Source organism: Gossypium hirsutum, chromosome A01 (assembly GCF_007990345.1).
Source record: "Gossypium hirsutum isolate 1008001.06 chromosome A01, Gossypium_hirsutum_v2.1, whole genome shotgun sequence".
Lineage (NCBI taxonomy): Eukaryota > Viridiplantae > Streptophyta > Magnoliopsida > Malvales > Malvaceae > Gossypium > Gossypium hirsutum.
In genome coordinates this window covers 11,923,242-11,948,176 of record NC_053424.1, presented here as the reverse complement: position 1 = coordinate 11,948,176, position 24,935 = coordinate 11,923,242, and the positions used below count along the sequence as shown (strand labels likewise).

Here is a 24,935-nt window from a genome sequence, read left to right as displayed (position 1 = left end):
GCCACTCAAATAGAAGAAATTGAGGATCACCCTAGTAGTGGTTCATGCTATGAGAGTAGAGGTGGACAAACTAGTAGCTTTAAGAAATGATATACCTAGAATGAGTTTCCAATGTTATGATAATAAAGAACAAACATTAAGAATGTGTGTAAATTTCACCAGACTATGCAAGGCATTCCCTAAAGATAGCTTCTCTCTACCGTCCATAAATAGGCTAGTTGATGCCTCAGTTAGTCATAAGTACATAAGCTTCATAGATGTCTTTTCTAGGTATAATCAAATCATGATGGTTATGAAGATCAAAAGAAAGCTTCCTTTATCATGAAGGATTGATTGCTTTGTTTCAAAGTACTGTCATTTGGGTAAAGAATGCATGTGCCACTTGTCAATAGTTAATAAATTCAACTGGAAAGAATACGAAAGTCTATGTTAATAATATATTGGTCAATAGTGATTTTATGGAATAAAATGTTTGAGACCTTTTAAGAAGTGTTCCATGTGCTTAGGGAATACACTACGTAGTTAAATGCAACAAATTGTGCATTTAGTCTTGGTATTAATGATTTCTAATGAGGCAGTGATGTAAACTCAAAAAGGATACATGTTATACTTGATATGAATCTATCGAAATATATAAGAAATTTAATTGTTAACAAGAAGTGTAGTCACCTTGAATAAATTCATCTTAAAATGGTCGAAAGATGTTTACTATTTCAAGGCCCTTAATACTCCTCTCCGATGGAGCAAGGCATGCTAAACATCTTTTGAGCAATTAAAAGTCTATTTATATGTCTTTTGAACTCTCTCAGAGATGTTTTATTGTACCTAGTGTTACTTCACCTCATATTGGTACCTTGCTAAGATCATAAACCTCGCCTACCTATATGGTGTGCTCAGCACGTGGACCTTTTTTTACTTTGTTGTCTAGTCTCTTCTCTTTATGTATAACAAATGAATCCTCATCAAGTACACACAATATATCACTGTCTAGTTGCCAAACTTATAAATTTAATCCTTCTCGACTAGAAAACTATCCAACTCCCTAATTAACATACCTAGGAGAACCTTTTTGGCCACATGTCGAGGCCAGAGGATAGCCCATAGCCTCATTCCTCACTATCAAAGTCAAAACACCACTTTTTTATGCCAAAGCTTTGCCCAATCGTCCTCAACTAGCTCAGCTCTTCACATGGCTCTTCTCCACCATGTGAACTTTTGCCTCATCTGCCTTCTTATTATTTGTATCAACAAACTCCAATTTACAGTGTCTCGAGTCAAATAGTCCCCTGAGATATTTGTTGATTCCCAACAACCATATCTGACTTAGCATCTGAGTTCATAGTGTTGGTAATGCAAAATCAGAAATATTTTTTAAAAATATTTTTTGTTGTAGAATATTTTTTGATTGAGGAAAAACCTTTGACTGTTGTAGAATATTTTCTGTTAAGGAAAATCCTCTACTATTTTTGGAAACTAATACTGTTATTTTACCATTTTTCCCTTCTGAAAATAATATAAATAGAAGGTTATTCTACTAATTTTTCGCAACAGAGAAAACCAAGAAAACTCAGTTATCTATTTTCTCTTTCGTTCTTGCTCTCTAAAAATTCTGATGTTTTACTAAATTACATTAGTGCAGTATTCTGTCTAGGAGATTGGATTTTAAACGGGACCATCTGTGACCCCTCCGATCTTTCATGGGAATTGAACCTAGTGTGGTTTACTCGAGTTTCTTCCAGTTTATTTCCCAACTTTTACGAGAAGAGCATTCCTTTTGAGTTTCATCTTCCTCATACAAGTGTACGAATTTGGAAGTATTATGTTAAACTTGGGGGCTAACGTCCATTTTCGATTACATCGATCAAGGCAAAATCACTTCTAAGGCAGTAGTTCTTCCACTACACAGTGATTGCTTTATTTATTTACACTTAGTTTGCTTTCTTGCAGTGTTAACGATTTTGTATGCAGTAGTATATTTCTAACTATTCAGAATTGATTTCTTTACTTCTGTTTAAACATGAGAATTGTTTTCGTTTCCCACTGTTGGAACCAATAAAGGCTCCTATAAGCAATTTAGAAGTCGATCTTGTAACATGAGTAGAGGGATTTAAAGTGTTGGAACGTGAGTTTGTCTTTGTTGATTCAGATCTTGGGTGGTTTAATTCTTATTTTCCTGTTCTAAGTTGAGAGTTGAGCCTAAGAGATTTGATTGTAAACTCTGGGATCGTGAAATCCTAAAAGGTCTTAGGGTTCAAATCTCGAAAGAGAGAAAAAAAATAGACAATGGAGGGAAAATTGGATTTATAAATATGTTAGTGTGATATTGAGGCAATCGGTTTGAAGGCACCTAAGTAGTACAAAAGTGTGCCTAAGTAGCATTGGAGTAGTTGCAAACTCTATTTGTGTTGGCTAGTGGGCTATTGCGGTCAAGATGGGCTTGGAAGGTCTAGTAAGCTTAAGTTTGAGGGGGTTAGAGGACCCTTACGTTTGAGTTGCTTGGAGGACCCTTGAGTTTGAGTTGGTCGAAGGACCATGAGCGAATCGTTGAATCCTTGTGTTTGAGATAGGGCTTACAATGCCTTTATCCATGATGAGCTACTAATACATGAGATTTGTGGAGCTAGTCCAAGTGTCACATAAATTTTAACTAAATTAGACTAGAGGATTATCAAGTCTGAAAGCTTGAACAAGAGAACTAATGGGGGATGTCTTGTTCAGGTAACCTATGAGATTGTGCAGCATAGAGTTTGCGTGAATGAGCATTAAAGTCCAAAATTGATATAGAGATTGACCTAGTTCGTTGGTGTCGCATGTGTTGTGGTTGGCCAAAATGGCCATACCCAATGGGGTGACCATGGAGGGATCGAGAGGGCCTAAGTTGGAGATGGCCAATGTGTCTGAATTTCCCATGTTGAGAACTTTAGTGTTGGGGTCGAAAGAATGCGATTGGTGCCACATCTAGAAGGATGCATTTTTAAGTATCAAAAGCATAGTAATATTCAATCGACAAAAGGTGTAACACCCCCTAACCCCAAACCGTCATCGGAATAGGGTTACAAGACATTACCGGACTTATACACTAGCATTTATAAAAATTGAGTCATAAATTTGCATTTCCAAATCGCAACTTCTCAAATTATACTATAAAGTCCCTAATATGGGTCTACTGGGCCCAATACATGCTTTAAAAGTAATTTGAGATTAAACCGGTAACTTTGGAAATTTTACCTTGAAGATAGGGGCACACGCCTGTGTGGCCTAGGACATGGCAGTGTGGCTAGCCCGTAGGGTTCCCATGGTCGTGGGGCCAGGCCATGGGCAGATCTGACTTGCACACACGACCGTGAGGACAGCTCATGTGACATAAACAGAGAGCCACACGGCCTGAGCACACACCCATGTGACTTGGCCGTGTGAAAACATGATTTTTGATCATTTTTAAGCTATTTTCACATGCTAAACACATCTAATTCATGCCCAAACATTTACTAATAGTTCTTAAATCAAATATCATTCTTTATACCATTCAAACTTAGCAAATATTCATTCAATCACTTCAATACCTCTTAAAGATTATGTACCACAATTCATATCATAATTATACTGCATTATCATACTAGTCAAACTCATGTAAGTTTAACTTCCAAAATATGCACATTTTATACCATGTTTCAACATCTTTCATGCTCATTCTTATCATTTACAAAATAAAATCTTATCAGCTTAGGTACATGCCAATTTACCAAAAGAAAGGTACTTCACCACTTTGAGTTGGGGATTGGCTTGGATGCTGAGTCCTTAACTTTCTTTCGTACCTAATCCTGCGTACGGCAAAACAAACCGTACGCTGATTACACACTCAGTGGTATTTCTATAAACTAATGCTTAGAACAATAATAAGCCGTATATATGTATTGTAACTTAAAAGATTTACTTTCATAACCTTAATAACTTAATCTCTTGTATTCATCTTATAGCTCTTAAATGTAATTAAGCAATTCTTTATATATGTTTCATATCATTCGATACCTTTTAATAACCATATAGCAGTCACAGTCACATAATCAATAGTAGTCAGTATTTGTCTTCAGTACTTTCATTTACCCCTATTAACATAACTCGGACCTAAACGGATACGCGGATCCAACCCACACACCGGGGATAATATACAGTGTTTCATCGACTGAAACCTGAATACATCGTAGGGTAACAATAACAGTAACAGCCATAGTCAGGTACGAAGTACCTCTTCGGAACGAATCCGGAATAGTTACAGTAGTCAACACATATAGTGCCTCATCGACACACAGTCAGAATATCCCTGAGCACTTCCAATCCTATGGCATGCCAATTGTATCCGACTAGCCCGACACTGTTAATATGATATTCAAATTGTTTCATTTCAATACAGAAGTAGTAACAGTTTCCATCATATCATTCATTATACATTCTAACTATTAAAAATAACAATTACATTGTATTAAATCATTAACTATAGTTTATAGAAATACAAACTGAGATTCTCAGGTTTGTTCGATATACTCGTTCACTTTCTCCTTTCCCTTTTTCGATGACGTTTCTGGTGCTACGTTGGCTACATAAAATTTAACATTTAAAATTATCAATATATGTTATTTAATAACACACTCTTTAATTTCCATGTAACTTTTACATAAATTTCAAGTTAGTCCTTCCACCATAACCATTCTTTTTCTTCAAAATAAATCCTATATTTTCATTCAACTATCACTTTAAACAAGTTTCAACTCTTCATATTCAATATAAAACATCAATTCTACAATTTAGACAATTTAATCCCTATTATAACAAAACTTATATCTCTTTTTATTATTTAATCCTTCTCCTACTTCTAACTTGAATTTCTATCATTTTATCTCATAATTCTTCAATTTATACAACTTAATCAATATATAAAAATTCACTATCTTCCTAAATTTCAACATAACTCAAATAGTATTTCTTCTTAGGATTCCATAGACACCAAAATTACAAGAAAAGGGATTAAATTAACTTACCAATCAAGCTTGAAATCCTAAAACCCTAATTTTCCCTTTTCTTTTTCTTTCCCTTTTTCCTTCTTTCTTTCCCTGCTAATCGTGCCTTCTTTCTTTCTTTCTTTTTTATTTCATTTATTTATTCTTTTATTATATTATTAACTAATATATTATTATAATTATTAATCTCTTAAATAATAAGTAAATACATTTATTTACATACATTTGTACCAATTATAATAATACAAATGTATTTATACTTATCACACACTTGTCACATAAGGCTTATTTGCTAATTTAGTCCTTTGACTTTTCTATAGTTTATAATTAAACTTTCACACTTTATTCAATTTAATCCATATACTTAATTAACCCTAATTAAGCTAAATTTACTTAATTAAAATCTAATTAACCTCTCATTTAACTTCGTAAATATTTCTAATAAATATTTATGAATCTAATTTTCAAAATCGAAAACCCAAAAACTCACTTTTCCAATGACCTTAAAATTTGGATCGTTACAAAGGGTCATACCATTAAGGGTTCCTCAAGGTTGCAACTTAATTATTATATGTTGTGGCATTGAGCGTAAGTGTTCGATGGAGGAATTGGCGTAAACAAGACTACATCAACGATTGAAATGTTGACTTGACGCAACAAGGTTACTAAAATTGTGGCTTCATGTCAATGAGGGCATCGACATAGTAAGTGGGGGATAGTGTCATGGTTTGTAAGTTACTATGCTATCAAGGTTAAACTATCCCCAAATAATTTTGAGTGAAATTAAAATATAATAACTTGGAAGTTGGAATTTGTCGGATATTCTTCAGTTCTAGAGAGATATTGTGATGCAAACTGGGTAACTAATAAAGTTAGCTCTGTAAGTGGGTATGTTTTTATTTTAGATGGAGCAAATATTTCTTGGAAGTCTACTAAACAGATGTGTATTTCTCACTCCATAATGGAATCAAAGTTTATAACTCTTGACTGAGTTGGGCAAAAGGCCGAGTTGCTCAGGAATATGCTTGCAAATATTACTTTATGGGGGAAACCTACACCTCTTGTGTCCTTATTATATGATTCACAAGTCGCCGCTTGTGTTGCTCAAAACCAGGCTTACAATGGCAAGAAAAGACATTTACAAATAAGACATGAATATGTGAGACACTTAATAAAGAATGGAGCACTCACCATGGAGTATGTAAAATCTAAGAGGAACCTAGCTAATCCACTAACCAAAGGGTTATGCAGGAAAATGGTTATTAATTTGTTGAGGAGGATGGATCTTAAGCCCACTGGTTGAGGAATTCATGGTGGATACCCAACTTAATCTTCAAAGTTCAATGTGGTCAAACGAAACCATGGAAAGACTCATAGTGTACATCTTTACCTATCCCTAAGGCGCACAATGTACATGCATAAGGATGAGCTCATTGCTCTTAATGAGTTCATAGCCTAGAGTTTGGGTGGTCCTAGTGAGACAGACTTAATGAATTAATTGAATTATAAAACTGAAAGGTTGAGCATATTAAATGCTCTTAAAGAATTTAATTCCAGTGTTTGGGTGGTTTTATTGAGACAGACTTGATGAATTCATCGAATTATAAAACTCAGAGGTTGAGCTTATTAAATGCTCTTAATAATTTCATAGCCTTGGTTCGGGTGATCTATACTAAGATAGACTTTATGAAATCACCTACGTAAGTGTGAAGGATTATCCACCTTTTATTAAAAACGTTGGGCTATTTTTCTAGAGCACTTACCAGTATCCCAAGGTCTATTGGCTAAATTGTTGATCTATTGCGGAACTCAATTGGACTTGAGATTAGTCATGTGTCATGAGTTAACCCCTATATTAACAAGTTCAATATTCGTTCACTTGTTAAAGAGAAGAGTCACTCATTTCACTACGTATTAGTTCAAAACCACAAGATACTAGAGCTTAAGCGACTAATTTCACTATTGCTCTTCTCATGTTTTACCTTTTCTTACGTTTACAAAATGTTCCAATTCTTTTGCATTAGTGGGGTAATGTTGGTAATACAAATCAGAAATATTTTTCAAAATATTTTCTGTTGTAGAATATTTTCGATTGAGGAAGATCCTCTACTATTTTTGGAAACTAACACTTTATTTTACCATTTGCCCCTTCTAAAAACAATGTAAATAGCATACTATTCTACTCATTTTTCACAACAAATAAAAATAAGAAAACTCAATTCTCTCTTTTCTCTCCCGTTCTTGCTCTCTAAAAATTCTGAAGTTTTACTAAATTACATTAGTGCAATATTCTGTCTAGGAGATTAGATTTTAAGCGGGACCATCTATGGCCCCTCAAATCTTTCCTGGGAATTGAACCTAGTGTGGTTTACCCGAGTTTGTTCCAATTTATCTCCCGCCTTTTACGAGAAGAGTAATCCTTTTGAGTTTCATCTTCCTAATTCAAGTGTACGAATTTGGAAATACTGTGTTAATTTTGAGGGGTGACGTCCATTTCCAATTACACCGATCAAAACGAAATCACTTCTAAGATAGTGATTCTTCAACGATACAATGATTGCTTTATTTATTTACACTTAATTTAGTTTCCAACACTTTTATTTACAATAATATATTTCCAAACATAAAAATATTTACAATCGCGGTTGTTGCCCCACTAAAATCTTAAAATAAATGCTCCGTATTTATGTAATTACAAGAATTTAAAGAAAATATTAATAATCATTTCATTTTAAATCAAGAAAATCCACATTCCATTCACAAAATAATCTATAATAATTACATATATTCAATTTTTTACATCCGGGCAGCGCGGAACAATGCATTAACGAGCGAGTACTTTTACAGTATTTCTTTTATTACGTCGAAATAAAAGTAATCTTAAATTATCAAAATCAAAGATCAGGAATATTGAAGCATACTTTTCTAACAAATGAAACAAACGGTTCAGAACTCAGAAACATCTAATGTTGTTCCCAGAAGTCTGGCCTGTTAGCTATCAAAATAAACAACCCAGACATAAAACAACAATAACCCATTATCAAACAATCTACAGGTTATCCCTCTACAGTGTGTACATATATATATGTATATGAACGATATAGGTAAACACAGTTAGGTCGTTGAAGCTCTTCTGACGGAAAGAATGGCGAGGAAATTCCGATTGCTTTGCTTTGGTTTGTTGTTGGTGGAGGTCGACATCATATTCTTCTTCCCAGGTTTCTTCTGATTCCGAAGAACACAAACATCGCCATGGCAAATATATTTGGATTCGGAAGATTCTGTAAAGCAGCCGAAGATGTTTTGCAGCAAAGCCATGGAAGCTAGAAGTTTATGCTTCGAAGTAGAAGAAGATGTATTATCATTCATCATTCATGGTTTTATACCGACAGATTTATAAAGGGTAGATGGCATGGCATATGAAATTATGGTTGGGGCAAAGGTCAATGTTGGTTGGCAGAAATTACTATACTTCGTATTTTCAGCCTCACATAGCCACACGTTTACATTGTATAATACTGGAAGGACCATATATATATATTTATTTTGAAGTGTCAAACCAACCAAAACGTGTACGACCAAGGGCTTCCAGAGTTTTGATTTCTTTTTCCTTTAAACTATCGTACTTTGGTTTCGGTGGTTGATCTTATTAGACTTTTGGTAAATTTGAGTGTTTATTAGACTTTAGTAAGTCTATTTTCCTTTTTCAATGTACGAACTGGTCGTATTCTAACTAAAGTAATTCTTTTTTTTCAATATTCTAACTAAAGTAAGGGTTATTATACAAATCAACATTCAATTATGCTTGAGTTCTTGTTTTGGTCACTCAACTTTAAAATTTTTAATTTAGGCATTGATCTTTGAATTTATTCCTGTTTTATTCACTCATCGTTAAATTGATAATGGAAAGCATTTTTCTAACTCATATAATAACATATTTAATCCTCAATACTTACATGTTCTATTGATTTAATCCTATTCTAAAATAATCCAATAAATTTAATCTTTCACATTTACAAATTCTATCAATTTGATCCTTAAACTTCCTAATCAAAGTTTTCAACTTTTAAAACAGATGATAAATTTGTAAACCCCCTTCCCCCCAAAAAAGCTTCTCCCAACTAACGAGTTGTTTCTCAAGCCAATTCTTGATACCAATAAGTCTATCTTGAACCTTTATTTCCTTTTCTATTCCTAAATATAATATTTAATAACTCTTTGACTGATAAATTTTTTGCTAAAGAAATGGAAAAATCTTTAAAAAAAACACTTTAGATTTACTCTTGTTGTTTACGAGTATGATATTTCCTTCAAGGTACATAGAAATAATCCTCCAAATTGGTCCTTGAAATTGGAAATTAAATCTAGAGTTAAAAAAAATAGCTTTGAAAAATCTAATTGTTTAATCAATAATTATATAATAAAAAATTATGAACATTTGATTTTTAGAAAAAAATGTGAAAAAATTAATTGAATTTCCTTTTGTTACATTGATAATGATTTTTTTAATTTTATAAATTGATTAAGAGATTATTATGTGTTCTATTTATTTTTAATTATTTTTTTATTTTTAAATCCACAATAAGCAATATGCATCACTAATAATATGATTTAGTGTCAAATCATTTACCTAATTAATTAAAAACTAAAATTGTGCTAGTCAAAGTGAAATTTTGTTTTTTACAAATATTAAATTATTTATATAACTTTACTATATATTATATTTTTAAGATTTTAATTTTTAATTTTTAATTTTTAATTTTTAATGGTGTTTAGTTAATTTCTAAATTTTTAATTTTTAAATTTTTAATGGTGTTTAGTTAATTTCTAACACTAACTTCTTAAAAAAAATTAAACAAAATGGGTTGTGTATCGAATTGGATAACTTCAACCATAAATAAAATAATTAATAGATGTGAAATGTCTCTGTTTTAAAAGCGGAAAGCTTTGGTTGCGAAGTTTGATGATCAAATTGATAGGTATTTTAAATATGAAAGATTATATTTATTGAATTATTTAAAACTAGGATCAAATTGATAGAATATGTAAGTATTGAGGATTAAATGTGTTACTATACTAGTTAGAAAAAGGCTTTACATTATAAATTTAACTGTGCTGACCAAAACAGAAACAATTCAAACGATAATACCTAAATTGAAAGTTTTTAAAGTTAGGTAACCATTTGTATAGTAATTAACCCCTAAAGTAATTAGTGCATAATATATTTTAGGGTAAATTACTTTAGTAGTCATCCAACTATTAGTAATTTTTTTGTCATCTAACTATGAAAAGTTACAAAATAGTCACTCAAGTATTAGTAAATTTCTTTTTGGTCACCCAACTATTCACTTTTTCTTTTTTAGTCACCAACGGGCTAATGGTGTCAACTTTTAAAATTTATATAATGGTAACTTTGACCCTCAACAATTATACATTGTGTCAATTTAGTCTTGATTCTAAATGTAACCCTCAACATTTACCCATTGTGTAATTTGGTCTTTTTTTCAGCAATTTTGCTTTTCTTTGCAACTCTTTTACCTGAAAAGCTAAAAAAATAAATTTATCAGCTAAACTTGATTAAAAATATACAAAACATAGAAACACCCAAAAATCCAAGATAATAATTTTCATCTTTTTTCATTCTTTTAAATTTAACCCTCAATATCATAAGGAAAAGCAAAATTACAACAAAAAAGAAAAAGAGAATTACAAAACGTGTAAATGTTGAGGGTTAATTTTGTTTAGAATCAAGACTAATTTAACATAATTTATAACTATTGAGGGTTAAAGTTGCTATTATGTCAATTTTAAAAGTTGCCACTGTTAGCCAACTAGTGACAGAAAAGACAAATTTGAATAGTTGGGTGACTATTTTGAAATTTTTCATAGTTGAGTGACCAAAAAAGAAATTTCTTAATAGTTGAGTACTACTAGAGTAGTTTACCCTATATTTTATAATTTATATTCACTACCGTGATATTTTAAAAGAAAAAAACTTATATTTACTTATCTGAATTGTTGTCACAAATCAATCACATATCAATTCAATTGAGAAATTACTAAAAACTCATTATTTTTATAAAGTAACAAATATTCATATAAGGATATTTTTATCTTTTTATCTTTTATATAAAAAATTAATATATTGATATTTGAATTTAAGACACCATGATCTTTAAAACTTTAATTTAATTAATCATTTCAACCAAAACCTCATTTGACTTTTGCATGAAATTTTTAATAAATATATCTTGCACATAATTCCTTTTTTCACTCACATCGTGGGTGTGCCATAATATTATATATATATATATGTATAAGCGAAGCAATAATAAGACATGAACAAAACTAGAAATATTCTAAAAAGAAGTGAAGCATACATTTTTTTATACAATATTAGGGTAGGGGATGGGATCATATGATTTGGACCAGTGTCAAATGGGTGTCTGACGAGAGCTACAAGTCAAGATGAGTGAAGTATGCATATTTAAAGTAAAAAAAAAAGCTTTACAAAACATTTATGTTAAATTTTACCATTGGTTCTTATATTATGTGTAAGTTACAGATTTATTCCTTGTATGTGATGGTTAGTTTATGTACCAAATGTGTTTTTGGGTATATGTTTGATAACATGATAAACTTACATATTTTATATATGAACTCACTAACCTTGTGAGACTTGTGATGTGTATAGGTAATTAATGAACTCATGACTAGGATATTGAATTATCTTCTAAAATGTTTAAATTACATCCTTTATGGTAAGTTAAAGTTTAAGTTTATTACAAACTTACTAAGTTTTACACAAGCTTACCTCGTTTTGTTTTTTCTTCTTTGTAGATCATCGGATTCGAGCTGTCAATTGGATTGTTTTTGGAGATCACACTATCCGTTCAACAATTCAATATAAATTGTGATTATTTTTATTTCAGTTGTAAGTGGCATGTACTAGGAGTGTTAAAGTTCATAATTTTGTTGTTTTATGTTTTGGTTATGAAATATTGAGAAAGTGTTTCTTATTTTGTACTTTTGGTATAACCTTGTTTAAGTTTGCATAAGTGAGTTGAACCATGCTTTGTGAGATTGGTTTGAAATGTGGTAAGATACTATGGTATGGATGATAGTTACATGCTTATGATAGATGAATGTGAAATGGTTTAATCTTTAAATTGTGGGATCAATTAGGGCACATTTGTTAAGGCACTTAGGTTGAATGATATATGATGTATATTGACATGTTTTGGCTTGTTTTAGTGTGCTTTGAATAGGTGAATATGAATGGAAATGGTATGGTTTGAAACTTAAGAAATGGTAGTTGAAATAGCTTGATTTTGAAGTCATTTTTTGTGCATACGGCCTAGGACACAGGCTGTCACACGATCATATGCCACACATGGCTGTGTGGTCTGTTTGATTTTAAGTCCAGGAATTTTCACAATGCTCACGAATGTTACACGGCCTGGCGACATGACCGTGTGACCCTATTTTTGAATTGTATACGGTTCGAGGACATGGACATGTAAAGTAGCACCACACAGCCTTAGCCATGTCAGACGGCCTCGTCACACGGTCGTGTGACCCTTGTTTATAGTATTTTCCATATTTTTCTATTTTGTTTTAGATTAGTCTTTACTTATTTCTAAATTGATTTTTAGGTTCCATAGGCTTGATTTCAGTTCTGTTTTCGTATATATGTTATGAATAATGATTTGCTATTGATTTATAATGATTAAATTGAACTCTGAATTGTTTAGATTTATTATTGGACTTGTTAATCATCATAGCATCCCGTAATCTAAATCCGATGATGGAGACAACTTAAGGTTGTTACAATACTTACTCAACCACGTGCCATATATAGCTCGCAATGCACAAGGCATGCTTTCACATATCATACTCCATTCATATTCATACTTACCACGAACACATATGGTTCGCACATGGCGAACTCACCATAAAACTATGGTTCGCAAATACTAATGGTGACCCCAGAACACTCACCTGTCAGGTTCACAGAATTATATACAAGCTTCTCATTGCCCCTTGCTTTACTTGATGAAGGCTTTGCTAGATTCGCAATTTCACACATACAGTTCACAACATATATATGTTAAACACATCAAAAACACAGAACACACATGGTTCGTGTAACACCCCTACCCCGTAACCGTCACCGAAATAGGTTAGGAGGCATTCTTAACCCACAACACTACTTAGAATATTCGTATATCAAATATCAAATCATTACAGTAAATGTCATTCATTCAGATTTATTAAGAACATAAAATCAAGTATACGATACTTAAACGTGCATTCGGAACTAAATTGGTAACATATAAAAGTTTCAGAACTTTTAAAAATTTTCAACTTTTCAAAGGTCACACGCTCGTATGAATAGGTCGTGTGCCTCGCATGGCCTTAGACATGCTCGTGTGTCTAAGCCGTGTCAAAACAGGGCATAGCTACTAACTTGCTCACACGGCTACAAGACACGCCCGTGTGCTTTGGCCGTGGTTGAGCCTGACTTGGGCCACACAGCTAGCCACACGCCCATGTGCTTTGGCCTTGTTCGAGCCTAACTTACAATTGTAGGGTACCCCAATGGACACACGATCGTACAACACAGTCGTGTGTCACACACGGCTGAGACACACGTCCGTGTCTCTGCCCGTGTAGATAAAAATAGGCCATTTAAATAACCAAATTGCCACCCCAAATTTGGGTCAACCTACAAGAAAAGAATCAAGCATATATGCACCAACATTTCAGCCAATTTTATGCCAAAACATAAAATAAGATCATACCACAACATTTCCTTCCATACATCATTCAATCTCAAACTAAACTTACCAAAATTTACCTACTGTAACATACCACATTTGCATATTAACATCACATACCATAAGCTATTATCAATTATGAGTTTAAACACCAACTAGCCAAATCACATGGCTAAGTATAGGCATCACAAAATATGATCCCACAACCACTAGCCTATACATGCCATACTTTAAAAATATACATTCTCAAAAGTACCAAAATGAGGTTCGATAGTGTGTGACGATCCTTGACGATCCCCGAGCTTACAGTAGCATCGATATCTATAAAACAATACAAACATACACAAAGTAAGCTTTCAAAAGCTTAGTAAGCTCGTACCAAAAATCATCAATACATAAGTACTTACAAATTCTCTAATCATCTATCAAATCTATACCAACACAATCCATATGTTCATACCAAATCAATAAGCTTCACATTCATAGTATCATCTACCACATAGGTATCGTACATACCTGAATCTTCCCATACTTGTTCACTTTCATTCTCACCTTTTATTTAAATATTTTAAGACTTTCCATAAATTATTCGTGCTTTGAACATCGGCACACTTAGTGCCATCTCAATTAGCTGAAGCTAAGTTGGTGTCGCACACTTAGTGCCTCATATAGCCGAAGCTAGTTTAAATCGCACACTTAGTGCCAAATACTATTGATTTATCGTCGTATTCATCCAAACCAAACATATATACAATTTAAGTATAACCAAAACAGTAAAATATATTTATAACATCATGTTTTATGTATGAACTTACCACATACTCTGAATTGTCGACTCGAACTGTTTACTCCATAATCTTCGACTTCCCTCGGTCTAAATCCGAATTCCTCTTTTCTTGATTTAAATGTATTCAAAATTAACCTTTTTATTCACCAAATTATTCAAAACAATCCATGAACACATATTTGGAGCATTTTGCAAACTAGCCCTCATATTTTCACATTTCGACACTTTAGTCCCTAATTCACAAAATCACAAAATACACAAAATTTGCTTTTACACAAGCTTAGCCAATTTTCATAGCTCTCATACAAGTCCATACATTTCATTTATTTCACATTTTAGTCCCTCAAAATAACATTTTTACAATTTAGCTTAAAATGCTCAATTTCATCAAAAATTCAAAGACAAAACATGTAAACCCAACATTAAGCTTTCATAATTCATCAACTAACATCACAAATCTCATAGTTTCATCAATGGCACATTTTAAAATCATCATCAAAATTATAAATTGAGGTATGGGTTTGATAGTATAGGAAGCAACGATCACAAAAATGTAGAAATTATCAAAAACTGAACAAAATCCACACATTAATCACCAATCAAAGTGCCGGAACCCTAGAACCAAATTTTCATTCTTCTTTTTCTAATATTCCATTGATGTTACAAAGAAATAAAATGAATTTGATAGTTTTTCTTTTAATTAATATGACTTTAATAATAAATTTCCTATTTTTCCCTTTTTAACCAATTATAAAACCATTTAATAGATGGTTGTTTTAGTCCATTAACATTTTCAATGGAAAAATAACAACATTAGGACCCTTTCTTTAGAAATCCAACTCAAATAGGCACTTTAACATCTAGCACACAACTTTTACACTTTACGCGATTAAGTCCTTTTTTGCAAATTAATCACACATACGATTAAATTTTTAGACAAAACTTTCACACATGCTAATTCACACATCATAAACACGGAAAATAATATTAAAACATTTTTCTCACTTGGATTTGTGGTCCCGAAACTACTATTTCAACTAGGGTCAAAACCGGACTGTTACAGTTCGTTTAAACCTATACTTCGCCAGTTCGGTGAACCTATTAGACCGACTTGTCCTTATAGCTTACTATCAATTCTCAACTTTTAATCTCTTCAAAAACAGGTTGGAAAATACTGTAAAATAATTATTTAATTCAGAAATCCAAGTTTCACCATTAACGACTTCGCTTTTAACTAAAACATGAACTTTGTTTTAGTGAGTTTAAAACATGTTTTCAAAATGCTAGAGCTCGATAGGTTGTTAATTAAACCTGCCTTGAGCCTTACCCTTAATTTAAAAAATATTATTCGATAGGTTGAAGCCTATTAAGTTAAATCTTTTTTTGACATCCCTAAGTGTGACATTATATGTTCTCCCCCATTAGTTGGATCTATTATATCCAATATTGTTGAAGCAATGAGAGGGAAACCATGCATAGGGGTGTGCGTAAAGACCATTTGGTTGGTGTTGTGGCTTTGTTTTTGGAGTCACTAGGTATTTTGTTTCCAAGCTATTTGTGCAATTAAATATCCCTCACAATCTTTCTTCAAACCAACATTAAAAGTGATGTTTTTTAATGCGTTGCAAGAGGTGAATGGGATGACCAATGCTATGATGGAAGCTAAACTTATCATCTTAGTGTATTTTAGGACTAGTGGTGAATTATATGATGATTGTGATTCATGTTCATTGTCTTTGGCATTTGTTTGTTGTGGTTCATTGTGGCTTTATGTGTACTGTTGTGCAATGTTCATTTTGCAAGAACTTTTATTGTTTGTTTTTGGCATTTATTATGTAGTTTGTTTTGTAATACCATTGTCTTTTCTTTAATAAAAATTCTAATGCTGGCTAAAAAAAAAGAAAAGAAAGTAATATATATTATTATAGCAATATTTTATGTTTTCATATTTTCATATACAATTTTTATATAAATCAACTAAAAACCACTACTTAAAATAAGTCAAATGTCTAAGAATCGACCCTAATGTTGATGAATGTTAAAATCATTTATCACTCCATTAGGATTTATTGTTTGTTATAACCCTCCCCATTAAAGGTACATGGTAGAAAAAGGAGTGACCTAGTAAAAGCCTAAATAGGTGCCCACAGTTGGCCCCTAATCAAACACCTTTTATGGTGACCCTCCTATTGGACCATACATGAGCAGCCACCCCTTTTGGGCCTTCAAAGGGGACCAACAGGGCATAATAACCTTATGCAACCTCAATAAGGAGAATGTCAAAGCAAAACCACATTACTATGCATGGCAACGATTGATATGTAACAGATTTACAACCTAACCAACCACACGAGCAAACTGCCATCAATATTGTAAGTGTGTGTCATGTAAACTGTCGCCGGAACAGGGTTACAAGGCATTACCGAACAAGCGAACAATTTACGAACAATATTCAAATAATTATCGAACATATTATCATATGATTATAAATTCATATAAGCTTTTACTAATTGTCTCTTTTTAAAAAAAATCAATATAACCCCTTTTATAAGTATCTAACCTTCCCTGCAGATTCAAATCACAACCAATTCAAAACCAATATCACAATCCATACAATTTCATATTTAAATATACCTAAACATAGCTTAACATCAACTCAGTAATTTACTAAGTAAACATTCGTATATATTGTTTAATTATGAACTTCATTCATTCTATTTCAACTTGTTCCTAACTATACCAAATATGTTATGATAATTATATTTCTATTTCATTAAACCAAGTATCAAAAGATCATGTTAGTATTAATTATACCAAATATATCATATAAATTTTTATACCATTTCATTGTTTAAACACCAAAATATCAAATATCATTCTTTACAACAAAAATCATATAGCATTTTAAAGTATTAAAATAACACCTATGTACATGCCCATTTTGCCAAAAGAAGAATACATCACCGAGTTTGTGCTAGAATCGGGATCGCTTGGATGCTGAACCGAGACTCTGAATACCTATTAACATGCGCACGGAAGCAACTGTATGCTGAGTATTTCATACTCAGTGGTATTACCATAATTCAAATTATAAACATATTAATCATATAAATTAATTCATATAACTTTAATTTTTACTAAACTAATTTAAACATAAATTTGCCATTAAATTTGCCATTCTCAATATATTCATATAATTTAATTTAGCTATTCGTCAATTAAAATCATAAACATTCATGTTGAACCATTATCTAATTCATGAACCATTAGTTCATGCTTTCTATTCTCATACTCATATTCAAATTACATTTTCAATTCATGTTCCATTTTTACATTTCTTTCACTGGCTCAACCAATTCACTTTATTCAACTTAACTATTCTTTTAATTACCCCTATTAACAGACTCGGACTTTGGCGGATGTACGGATCCAACCAAACACACCAGTTTGGCATCCAGTGCCTCATCGGATAGTTCGAAGCAAAGTTGATGACCTAGCCGAAGTAAAGTGGTACCCAGTACCTCATCGAATCTATCCGAAGTAATAGTATGACACCCAGTGTCTCATCGATTCGAGATCGAAGTATCCATGAACACTTCCAATCCTGTGGTATGCCAACTATATCCGACTCAGCCCGACTAGTTAATAGGGTTTCCGGATCACATATAAATCTCAATTCAATTCAATAACTATTTCTCACATTTTCAATTTAATCATTTTTCCACTTTTCAATCAATTTTCAATTCACATATTCATAATTCAATACACTTTCTCAATTTAATATGCATTTCAATTATTCACATATAATCACAATTCAATTTAATTTCATACAATTTAATACTAATACTTACCATGCATATTAATTTAAAATTCAACAATTAATAATAATTAAATTCGAATTATAGTAATACTAACACGTATTTCTCATTCAATTCAATTTTCTAAATTCAATTCAATAAAATTACTTACCTCAATATTTACTTACTATAAAATAAATAAATTTAAAATTAATACTTAATAATAAATAACTTGAATTATAGTAATACAAACCCGAATTTCACGATTACTTCTCGATAACTTTCTGTTTTCCTTTTTGTGCCAATGCCCCTGGTTCTTTATTAACTGCGAAAATAATAGTAATTTACATTATTATTTACAGCATTAATTATAATAAATAATTAAATTTCTAAATAATTCCTACCTTATTCCCAATTCAACCCTAACTAAACTTACTTACTTTCTTAATCCAATTCACTCTCTTTTTCTATTCAAATTTTGTCTAAACTCATATTTAACTATAAAATTTCCAGCATATTTTCTTAACTTCAAAATTTCTTTAATTTAGTCCCTACAACATAAAACTTATAACTTCTTTTACAATTTAATCCTTTATTCAATTCTAACTTAGAACTCATTCAAGTTAATCCCTAATTCCATAATTTGTTCAACATAAACCCTACTTGAACACCTATAAACTCTTGAAATATAAACTTAATTTCAACAAAACCTTGTTTAGAACTTCTAAAACATCAAGATTAACTAGAAAGGACTTAATTAACTTACCAATCAAAGCTTCAAGCTTCAAATCCTTAGCTTTCTCTTTTATTTTTCTTTCTCTTTTTCTCCCCTGCTTCCTGTTTTCAATTCTGTTTCTATTCTCTTTTGTTTCTTTATTTCTCTTTTATATTTCCTTTACTTTTTGTTTAATTAATTCAATAAATATCTATTTAAAAATAAATATTAGTATTACATTTGGTCACACTTATATTTCTACATTTGCACCAATAATTTTATTAAAATTATCATTGTTTAATTTGTTTATCAAACAAAAATCTCATAATTTATTTATTTAATTTAATAAATATCTTTAACATAATAATAATTAATAAATATCTATTTTAATATCAATTACATATATTACATTTGTACACATATATATTATTACATTTGTACCCTATCATCCTCATACATTTGTCATAACTTTAATTTATTAATTATATAAAAAAAATCTCATAATATAATCAATACAATTAATTATTATAAAATATCTTTATACTTAAATTATAAGTAATTTGAGTATTTAAATTACAAATGTACCAATATAATTTTTACACATGTACATTTTTTTATTACCATACAATTATCTACTATTTAATTTATTTAATAATAATACTACCAATAATAATCTAATATAAAACCATAATGTTAATTAATAATTATGATAATTATATATAATATTTAAATATAACCTAAAAAAAATCTTAGATTTTAATACACATATGCCGCCTCATTTCATATAAATGGCTTAATTGCCATTTTAGTCCTTTTTATTTTCTATTATTCTATAATTTAACTTTTATCCCTTATTCAATTTAGTCCTTTTTACTAATTACTCTAAATTGAGCTAATTTCACTTAATTAAGACTTAATTAAACACACTACTAGACTTATAATTATTCCTAATAATTATTTAAGAACTCGATTTACTAAGACGGAGGCCTGATATTGTACTTTTCTGATGCCCGTGAATTTTGAGTCATTACATGTCAACACTACATGACAAGGGGACCGCTCTTAGATATACCCCAGCACATGAGGAACCAGGGATCTTCCCTTTTCTTCCCCAAGTATTCCCTCTGTTACTTAGCTTCCCCTCTTTCTTAGCTTCCAACTCTGACGATTCACTTGTCACAAGTGAACTGACCTCCTTGTAATCACCACATTCTCCTCTTTATTTCCTCCTTATTGATCTCTTGTATCAACATTGTTGAATAAATCTTTTATAGATATATTTTTTTGTTGTTTCACTCACGGTGTGATTAGCCTAGTATTATAAACATGTAATTGAGGTAATTTTTTAATTATACATTTATTTATTTTAAGATAAAATGTCAAGGAAAGAATTTCATTTTTCATAAAAAAAATTGATTCTATGCAAATAAATGTATTTTTTTTTCTTTATGAAGTTGAACAACAAATGTGAAAAGAGAAGTAATTACATATTAAGTAAATTGACAAACAAAATTGAAGATAATGATGAGTATGAGCGGTAGAAGAAGGGGATTGAGAATATTTAAAATAGTTTTGTACTATTATTTTATTTTATTTTTAAATTAAATTAAATTAAATTTATTGTTAGGAAGTTAGTTTTTTAAATATTATATTATTGTAATTTTTTAGGAAGTTGGGTTTTTTTAGTTTTTCTTTAATTTATTATATATTATTTTTAGAATACAATTGAATAACATTTTCAAAAATCGGATTTTTTTTAGTTTTTTCTTGAATTTATTATATATTATTATTTTTAGAATACAATTAAATAATATTCTCAAATTTTGGTTACGTTTAACAGATTACTACTTAAATTGACATTTTTAAATTTTTAAATAATAATAATATAATAATAATATAACTAATTTATTTCCATCAAATTTGCAAAGATTAAAAGAAGAAAACCAAGTCGCTCTTATATTGTACACATGCAAAGTTTTTAATGCTGTATAATTAATTACTTTTAGTTATGATTTCAAATTATTAAAATATTTTACAAATTTTAATTATCTTTAATAATGATTACTTAAAATAATTACACAAACTTAAAAATATTTTATTAAATAACCAAAATAAGTAAACACAAATATTAATAAATTGATATTAGAATAATATTTAAATTTGTTATTACATTATTAATATTAAAACTGAAATTTGATGATTCAATCTCTTACACAAAAATATTTAATAAATTGAAAATAACACAAAATCAATTTCAAGTTGAATTTAATAATGAAGGGTTTCTTTGTAAAAAAGAAAATGTAACTAAAAAGACCCTTAAAAGGGTTATTGTTTAATAATCAGTCCAATAATATAAGCTAAAATAAGATATTAAATCAACATTCTATCATGATTAATGAGGGTCAAAACCTTTTACTGTCCCTTTGATTTTGACCAGAGATAAAATTTCCCCAAGGCAAAAAATCCACCTCAAAGTTAGAATATATTCTATATAAGTTTATATTCCTTAACATACATGAAAACCCATAATGACAAGCCATTTCTAGACTGTAAAAAAACAATGGGAAAACCAGAGGGGAAAAGCTGTAAACCTTCTTTGTGATGAAAACGAAAGCCGCCTATTTGTGGGTCTAACCCTCCTTTTAGGGTATAGCTTAGGCCCTCCCTTTTTTCTTCACCCAAACCCTCTTTCTATTTGCCTCTGACATGAGCTTTGTCTTCAAAGAACAAAACCCAGACTTATGATCTCGAGTTTCTTCATTTCTACTTTTCATTTTGATGAGGGCAAAGACTTGATTTCTTTGACCCTTTTGTCTTCATTTTTCTTATAACAAAACAACCTACCTTTAAGAAAACATCACATAGTTTTCTTCTTGCTTCTTCTTCTTCTTCATTTTTGCTTTTCCCTTCTCCTCTTTCCTTTTTTAAACGAATGAGAAGGTGAAAAGAATTGAAAACACGCCCCCAAACCCTCCATTAAACACCACCAAAGGTCCAAAAATAACTAGATATAGCTCTCTTTTTCACGTGTGTATATATATATATATTAAATTAATTAGTATATAACGTGGGAAGATGATGATGATGGGAGGAAACAACCAGATCACTACACAAAACGATGGTGGTGGTTCCAACAACGGTGGCGGAGAAGGTGGTATAATGTTGAAAAAGGGGCCGTGGACGGCTGCGGAAGATGCAGTGTTGGCGGATTACGTGAGGACTCATGGTGAAGGGAACTGGAATGCAGTACAAAAGAATACAGGATTGGCACGTTGTGGGAAGAGTTGTAGGCTAAGATGGGCTAACCATTTAAGACCTAACTTGAAAAAAGGTGCCTTTTCACCTGAAGAAGAAAGAATTATTGTTGAGTTGCATGCTAAAATGGGTAACAAATGGGCTCGCATGGCAACTCAGGTATAATTTGTTTAATAACTCTTTTTTTTTTTTTTTCTTCCATGGAGTTTCAAACTGTTTGTCATTCTGATCTTGCATGGTCTTTGTTGGTAAATTCAAATTCTACATTCTAAAACAGTTTATATTTATGGTTTTGTTAATTAATTACTTGATTTTAAAAGTTATCATTTTGATTATATCAGTTTGAATCTGCATTTTGTTCGTAATCTGGGTAACTTTCAAGAATTTTAATCACTTAAACTCTGCTATTTTTTTTTCTTCTTCCTTGTTCATATTTTTTTAGAATATTGACAACATATAATTAGCTATATATATATTTTTAGGAATATGTCTAGCCGTTTAATTTACTTCCTATAGTGTTTTTGTTGTTGTTTCAGTTTTGAACTGATTATCTATAAAAAAAACCCCACAATTTTCTAATAATAGTCTCATCATCAAAGATCAAACCCTTTTCTTTCTTCATCAATTTGTAACAATCTTAAGACTTTTGATTATCATTTGTCTGTTATTAATTATTGCTTTTGTTTGCTTATAATGTAGCTTCCGGGAAGAACAGATAATGAAATCAAGAACTATTGGAACACAAGAGTGAAGAGAAGGCAACGCCAAGGCCTCCCACTTTACCCTCCTGAAATCCAACCTCTCTATTCCCAACACCAACGAAACCAGCACCGATCACTACCGTCGACACCTCTCGCGTCCCCGACAGCCACGTCAACGTCTTCCTTCTCCTTCCAAACACCGCCAAATCCGTCGTCCTCGACGACTCTCCACGGCTTGATCTTAACACCAGCACACCCTCTCCATATCCCACGTTCAGCATCATCCCACGTTCTGTATAACCCACAAACCCCACCACCTCTTCATAGTGCAAGTGCAGTTTCAACACCATGTCCATCCCCACTTCCAAGTTCTTCCCCTTCAACACCAACCCCTGTGTCTCCACTTCAATCTCCCCATAAGCCTGCATTTTCAACTCTCCCTCTCTTTGATTCTTCAACATCAAATACTTGTAATAATAACATCAACGCTAATAATGCTATTAATAATAATACTTTCCCTTCTGATTTCTTTTTCCCTAGAGCAACCCCTCCTCTTCAGACACCAATGCGTTATAAGCGCTTTAGACCTGATGTAAGTGAAAGTATCAACAATGAAAGACATAATAACAGTATTTCTGTCAATGGCGGCTGTAACAGTACCAGTTCCAGCTTTATGTCACAGTATCCTCCTTTTCAGAAAACATCTTTTTTCAATTCCCATGCTACACTAAATGTTACTACTAGTACGCCATTGACATCCCCACACTACTCCCCTTCATATACTTTGGATCCAGTCACACTTGATCTTGCTTCATCTTCAAGGATCCTCGCTGATCATCAGAATTTCGATAACGGTCAATTTATATCGACTCCGGGATTCGATTACACGCCGAAAACCGACGAGCTCCCTTCGAACCAATTCGTGTCCTTAGATGGGACTTCAGAAGTTACATTTGATACTAAAGGGAATTGTAACTATATCAGTAATGATCAAAACAACCACCACCAGGATTTGAGTATCCATTTTGGTGGGGGTGGCTTGTTGGATGATATGCTGGAAGAGGCTCAACTGTTGGCCGGCGACAACTACATTCTGCGGCGGGAGAGTTGTTTGGACGGATTCAATACAAGCTCTGATGGTTTAACTTCAGGTCAGTCAATGAAATATGCATTTGGCATGTTTTTCAATATGTAGGCACCATTAAATGTTGATCATGCTTAGCCTTATTTGGATGCAAGATAGGGATTATTAATTTAAGTTCAAATAAGGTAAATAATATGCATATTATTGTCCAAGATTAGCAAAGTGGGGGTGTCATTGTTTAAGAACCATTTAGAGAAAATACTAAAATTTGAACCTTAAAAATGTCACCATCTCTTTTTTTATTCTGATTTTGTTTCTTTTCTATTGATTGGGTATTCAAAGGAAAAGAAGAAACAGTGACAGATCAAGAGATCAACGCTACACAAGAAGAATACTCTCGGCTACTCAATGCAATTCCTTCATCGATGCCAATGCCCGATTGGTACAACAATTGTGGGAAATGAGACCACATATTGTTCATAAAACACTATATCTATACATGTAATAAGCTTGAGGTATACATTATATCAATATTCGGTGAATAAAATCTGCAAAGTAATCGACATTTATTCTGTAAAATTTTTTTTTCGACCGAGCACCAATTTTTTTATCATGGTTTTGTCTTTGTAACTGAGGTTTTGAACTTGTTTTTTGAACTCATTACCTCACATATTTTATATGGTATTCTTGCAATGTCATTAATTGTCAATTAAAAGTAATATACTTGTCTTTATTCCTTTCATTGGAGAGCCAAGCTTTCTCCAAGTATATTATAATAATGTAAGTGCATTTATAAGTTCA

At 31.5% G+C, this 24,935-nt stretch overlaps 1 protein-coding gene across 1 annotated transcript; it reads left to right on the top strand.

Moving 5' to 3' along the window:
* Positions 1-21,629: 21,629 nt before the first annotated feature.
* On the top strand, positions 21,630-24,761 carry LOC107917709 (transcription factor MYB97). The gene is made up of 3 exons (XM_016846990.2): positions 21,630-22,508; positions 23,049-24,201; positions 24,477-24,761. Exons 1-3 carry the CDS (start codon positions 22,170-22,172, stop codon positions 24,596-24,598), a joined length of 1,614 nt encoding a protein of 537 aa, XP_016702479.1. The 5' UTR covers positions 21,630-22,169; the 3' UTR covers positions 24,599-24,761.
* Positions 24,762-24,935: the final 174 nt, after the last annotated feature.

Bases quoted from the DNA above. Each gene is read 5' to 3' on its own strand.
- LOC107917709 (XM_016846990.2), top strand. From the start codon at position 22,170: ATGATGATGATGGGAGGAAACAACCAGATCACTACACAAAACGATGGT. The intron at 22,509-23,048 runs GTATAATTTGTT...CTTATAATGTAG, and splicing joins GGGCTCGCATGGCAACTCAG to CTTCCGGGAAGAACAGATAA. The intron at 24,202-24,476 runs GTCAGTCAATGA...GGGTATTCAAAG, and splicing joins CTCTGATGGTTTAACTTCAG to GAAAAGAAGAAACAGTGACA.